Source organism: Poecilia reticulata, unplaced genomic scaffold (assembly GCF_000633615.1).
Source record: "Poecilia reticulata strain Guanapo unplaced genomic scaffold, Guppy_female_1.0+MT scaffold_212, whole genome shotgun sequence".
Classification (NCBI taxonomy): Eukaryota; Metazoa; Chordata; class Actinopteri; order Cyprinodontiformes; family Poeciliidae; genus Poecilia; species Poecilia reticulata.
The window spans coordinates 269,820-274,672 of record NW_007615022.1 but is presented as its reverse complement, the minus strand read 5'-3'; the positions used below and the strand labels follow the sequence as shown (position 1 = coordinate 274,672).

At 45.6% G+C, this 4,853-nt stretch overlaps 1 protein-coding gene across 3 annotated transcripts in view; it reads left to right on the top strand.

Moving 5' to 3' along the window:
• The first annotated feature begins 1,018 nt into the window (after window positions 1-1,018).
• lhfpl4b (LHFPL tetraspan subfamily member 4b) overlaps window positions 1,019-4,853 on the top strand; it is a 6,389-nt gene continuing 2,554 nt past the window's right edge. Inside the window, exons 1-6 of one of the 3 annotated variants that reach the window (XM_008402309.2) lie at window positions 1,032-1,885; window positions 3,393-3,597; window positions 4,183-4,262; window positions 4,443-4,590; window positions 4,665-4,697; window positions 4,761-4,853. In XM_008402309.2, coding sequence (XP_008400531.1) covers window positions 1,667-1,885; window positions 3,393-3,597; window positions 4,183-4,262; window positions 4,443-4,590; window positions 4,665-4,693 — 681 coding nt within the window. In that variant the 5' untranslated portion in view covers window positions 1,032-1,666 and the 3' untranslated portion in view covers window positions 4,694-4,697; window positions 4,761-4,853. Of the gene's footprint in view, window positions 1,886-3,392; window positions 3,598-4,182; window positions 4,591-4,664; window positions 4,698-4,760 lie in introns of all 3 variants that reach the window. The other 2 variants (XM_017303220.1, XM_017303221.1) reach the window with 2 other exon arrangements.

The window sequence follows — 4,853 nt, the reverse complement described above, 5'->3', positions numbered from 1 at the left end:
AGAGCAAGTGTAATTTCAACCTCTCGTTAATATTCCAGCGGTCTCAAATCGTTTTGAATAAAAGTCATTTTTGGAATTTTTTCAACCCAGATTTTGATTTTTGAACAAGTAAATTAATGCTCAGGTTTCACATAAAATACTGACTCAATGCAATCCATCCCCATAAAAGCAGAGAGGATGTATGCAGAGCTAGCTTATATATGCATTTATTTAAATTCACAACTTGTATTAAGTGGATATTTCAAACCTTCTGAAACATAGCGAGGCATCATCTTGCAGCCTTTACATTTATATTGAATCATTAACACTTAAGCATATGCACAAAGGGCACATCTTCTGAATTCAATTAAAAAATTTATTCCAAAGGAAAATAAACATTTAACAGGTATTTTCAAGTAACGATGCATTATTGAATTATATATATTTTAATTCAAGACTATTTTAAGTGTGCAGACACTGCTAGAATACAATTTGTGGCTTCTTTGAAATCATGTAGGCAAYAATTATTTTAAGCAATGCTAATCAAAGCCTTTTTATTTTTTAACTAGATGCCTCGACAACCAGGAGTAGACAGAGAGTCTCTCTTCGCAGTTCTCTGCAACTAAAGAGGCCATTCTAGAAAACGGTCATATAGCCACTCCAGCTGCCGCTGCTGGACAGAGATAAGTCAGCAGTTGGGAAATAAAATGTCTGCAAAAAGTCTGTACATCTTTGTAAAGCTGAACAGACACAACATCTGGTCATGCTTGGAAGTGAATCAAGGAAGTGACCCTGAAAGCTCTGTGGACACAGAGTTGGACTCAGACACTGCTTCTCCTGGTCAATGTTCAGATTTTCAGTTCAAAATTATAACTTTTAATATCTCAGAAACCAAAACTGCACAAACGGAGCTCCAACCATTCAGACTATTTGCTGGGTTTTTTGACGTGGGTGGGGTGTCAGCTTCACACAGCTGTCAGATTTTTGTTTCTGAATGAAAATCTGCCAAATTAGGGCAGATTATCTTCTGTTACCATGGTGACAGCCTGGGTTACACTGCAGCATCCGGGTACTTTGCCTCTTCCTCTTCACCATCTTCCTCCTCTTCCTCAGACCGCAGTCCGCCGCGGCTCCAGCTCAGGTTCGGTTCGGTTCGGTTCTCTTCTCTTCGTGTTTCCTGTCGGTGGATTTTTGAAGCGTGGACGCGGCCCGGCTCGTGCATGTGTCGGTAAATCTGACAGACGTGACGTCAGCGTGTCGGCGCTTTGATGTTTGATGAGACGCTGGTGGCTGCGGAACGTTTGATCTTTTGTTTGTGTTTCCTCTTTGATGTTGCGGGATTTTGCTGCGTTCTGATTGGCTCCTGCCTTCTGATCCATCAGTCACGTGACGATTATTGATTATTGTTTGTTCCGAAATCAGCAGATGGTTGATGTATCTGCTTCTCTGATTGGCTCATTCTTTCAGCTCAGGAGTCAATCAGGAAGCAGAACATTAATCAGTGAGTCCTTCAGAACCGGTTCTGGCTGAGCTCGGACCTGCACTGAAACGGTTTGGACCTGGTTCTGGTTCTGGTTCTGGGGAGCTGCAGAATCGGAACCAACAGCAGCAGGTTGGGACTTTCAGCCTGCAGAAGCTGCTGTTCGGTCCGGACTCTGCGCTGGTTCTGGTCGGGTTCTCCAGAACCATGTCGGTGTCTCCGGGCCTCGCCGACCTTTCCCGCCTCTACCAGACCGAGTTCGTGCGCAGCGCGCGCGCGGTCGGCGTGCTGTGGGCCGTGTGCACGCTCTGCTTCGCCATCATCCAGGTGGTCATCCTGGTCCAGCCGTCCTGGGTCGGAACCACGGCGTCCGGGACGCAGCGGGCCGGGCCGCCGCTGCCCAGCGGAACCATGGGGCTGTTTGAGGTGAGGAGGCTGAACAATCACAGAACCTGACAGCTTCCGGTCTCATTACTGGGTCATGACCCGATTAAATTCTGGATTCAAATGTTTTTAATTGTATTTATTTATTTTACAATAAACCTTTTTAACATTGAGGCGATCAGCCAATCAGATGGCAGCGTTGCTTCCTCTAAAGGCGGCGGTGCTGGACGTCCGAAGGGTCATTTACTGCTCGGTTCCTAGAGTTGAGGAGGTGTCGCCACCAGGGGGCGCCGATTCTCCTTCCTTTGTGATCCTGTAGCGAGTAAGAACTCGCTTCCATGTTTCAGAGAAACGTCGGTGATGCTGAGCTGCAGATCGGTGCAGCTTTGGTAACTTTTCTCATGTGTGAGAAGATAATTTAAGTTAGGTTGAGATCTGGCTTCACCTGGACGAGAGAGAGTGGCTAACCACCGCTGCTAACTCCTCACAAGGTCAGAGGTCAGAGTGGCTAACCACCGCTGCTAACTCCTCACAAGGTCAGAGGTCAGAGTGGCTAACCACCGCTGCTAACTCCTCACAAGGTCAGAGGTCAGAGTGGCTAACCACCGCTGCTAACTCCTCACAAGGTCAGAGGTCAGAGTGGCTAACCACCGCTGCTAACTCCTCACAAGGTCAGAGGTCAGAGTGGATAACAGCTTCAACTAGATATTTAGCGATGCGCTAAGGTCAGATAATGGATGGATAAATATTTAGCACTTTGTTTGACGGGGTGTGAATAAATAATAAGTTCATGAATATCTGACTGTTGTCATAAAGCGTCATTAATACCATCTCTTACATAACTTTTAAAGTTTAATCAGTAATACTTTTATAACAAATTTATGTCAGTAATGATTTCTTGGTTAATGTCAAGTTGTCATGAAGACATTTTGAATAAAGTTAACTTTGTATTAAAAGTCATGATTTCCAGAATGACACTTTATGACAACAGTCATAAATATTAATGTCAGTCTGATTCACACCCCGTCAAATAAAGTGTTACTGTATTTATCTTGTTTTTCTCTTTGCAGCTAGTTAGCTTGCTAAATGTTTAGCTTGCTGAATGTTTAGCTTGCTGAATGTTTAGCTTGCTGAATGTTTAGCTTGCTAAATGTTTAGCTTGCTAAATGTTTAGCTTGCTGAATGTTTAGCTTGCTAAATGTTTAGCTTGCTAAATGTTTAGCTTGCTAAATGAATATTTAGTATTTAGTTAGCCAAATATTTCTTTGAAGCTAGACAAGCTAACTAGTTTGAAGCTAGTCGTCGTACTAAATCTTTAGCTGGATGTGTTCAAGCTGCTTTCACAACTAAATACACCAGGATCAGTGAACGTCGTGTGAACAAAACAATAAAGTCAAATAAACACGTTGCTCAATAAAAAGCAAGTTTTCCAGCAAGTGACCAAACCAGCCAATCAGCAGCATCACTGCTGACTTTATTTATCAATCTGAACTTCTACTGTTGCTAGATGCTAACAGTTTGTCTCTCTGTGCGTCCTGTCTGGGTCCAGGTCTGCCTGGAGTCCGACTGGCCGGTGCCGGACTGCCGTGGCGGTCTGTCCAGCCTGTCTCCGCTGCCGTCCTTCCAGTCGGTGGCCGTGTTGGTGGGCGTGTCTCTGTGGGCGGTGTGGACCAGCGTCCTCTGTCTCTGTCTCTTCCGGTTCTGCAGCGCCGCCACCGTCTATAAGATCTGCGCCTGGCTGCAGCTGACAGCAGGTCAGTCCCGGGTTCTGCTGGTCCTCCTGGGTCCAGTAACAGCAGGAAGTCACAGCTCTAGTTCTGACCCGCTTCCTGAGCAATCAGAACCTCAGCCTGGGTCTGATTGTTGGGACCTGATGAAGTTCAGATACTCAAGGGATGTTTGTAAAGTTGAGGATTAATTTTAAAGTCATAATTTCATCATTTAAAATGTCAAAGATTGAAATGTAATTATTTAATTAGTAATAATCATTGTCCACACACAGGTATGGAAATTCACTTTTGGCTTTGCATTGGGGTTAAAAACACAATACAGAGTTTTAAAAAAGATAAATATTTATCTTGAAACAAAGTATTTAATTTTACACACTAACTACTAACTTTGCAGGTAAATTAGATAAATAATTATCCAAATTCACTTTCTGGATGTGGACTACCAGAATAAAAGCTTGGCCTTCCAAACTTTTTATGAACTCAGTTTCATGTGATCATCGTTTATTTTCCTTTTGAACATTTCAGGTTAAAACGAGGCAACGTTTCTGCAGTTGCCCTCCCAGCCTGGTGGCGGCGCTGTGTGTGCTGACGTCTCCCCTCTGTCTGCAGGCTTCTGTCTCGCCCTGGCCTGCCTCCTGTTTCCCGACTCGTGGGAGAGTCCAGAGATGAGAGTTCTGTGTGGAGATTCGGTAAGAACGTTTTATTTTCTTCTTTACATCAATAAAACATCGTTACCATGGGAACAGGAATCAAAGCTGCCATTAAGGTTGTGCAGAAGTTCCTGTATCTGTGGACCAGCAGCCTGGTTACCATGGCTATGCTCACTGCTGGTGTCAGGATCCAGGTTTAGGCTCCGCCCCCTTCCCCAGGTGGGCAGCTTCTCTCCAGGTAACTGCTCCATCCACTGGGCCTACATCCTGGCGCTGCTGGGCATCTTGGACTACGCCATCCTGGCCACGCTGGCCTTCGTCCTGGCCAACCGGCAGGACGCCCTGCTGCCGCCCGACGCCCCGGACGGTGAGCCGCCGCCGCAGGAAGAACGCTGAGCGCAAGGTTGAATTGTTGATGCTGAAAATGTGTCTGTTCTTCAGTGACCGCCGGCCTGCTGATGTCCGCCTGAGGAGGTGAGTCCGCTCTTCTTCTGCTGCTTCAGCTCTTCTTCTTCTCATGTCTCTCCTCTTCTTCAGGGATCTGCCCAAATCGCCATGTTTCATCATCTTCATCAACAGAGGAGCTGGGACTGTTTTATAGTGGAACTGTCAAAGTTCCTGCATGTGGTG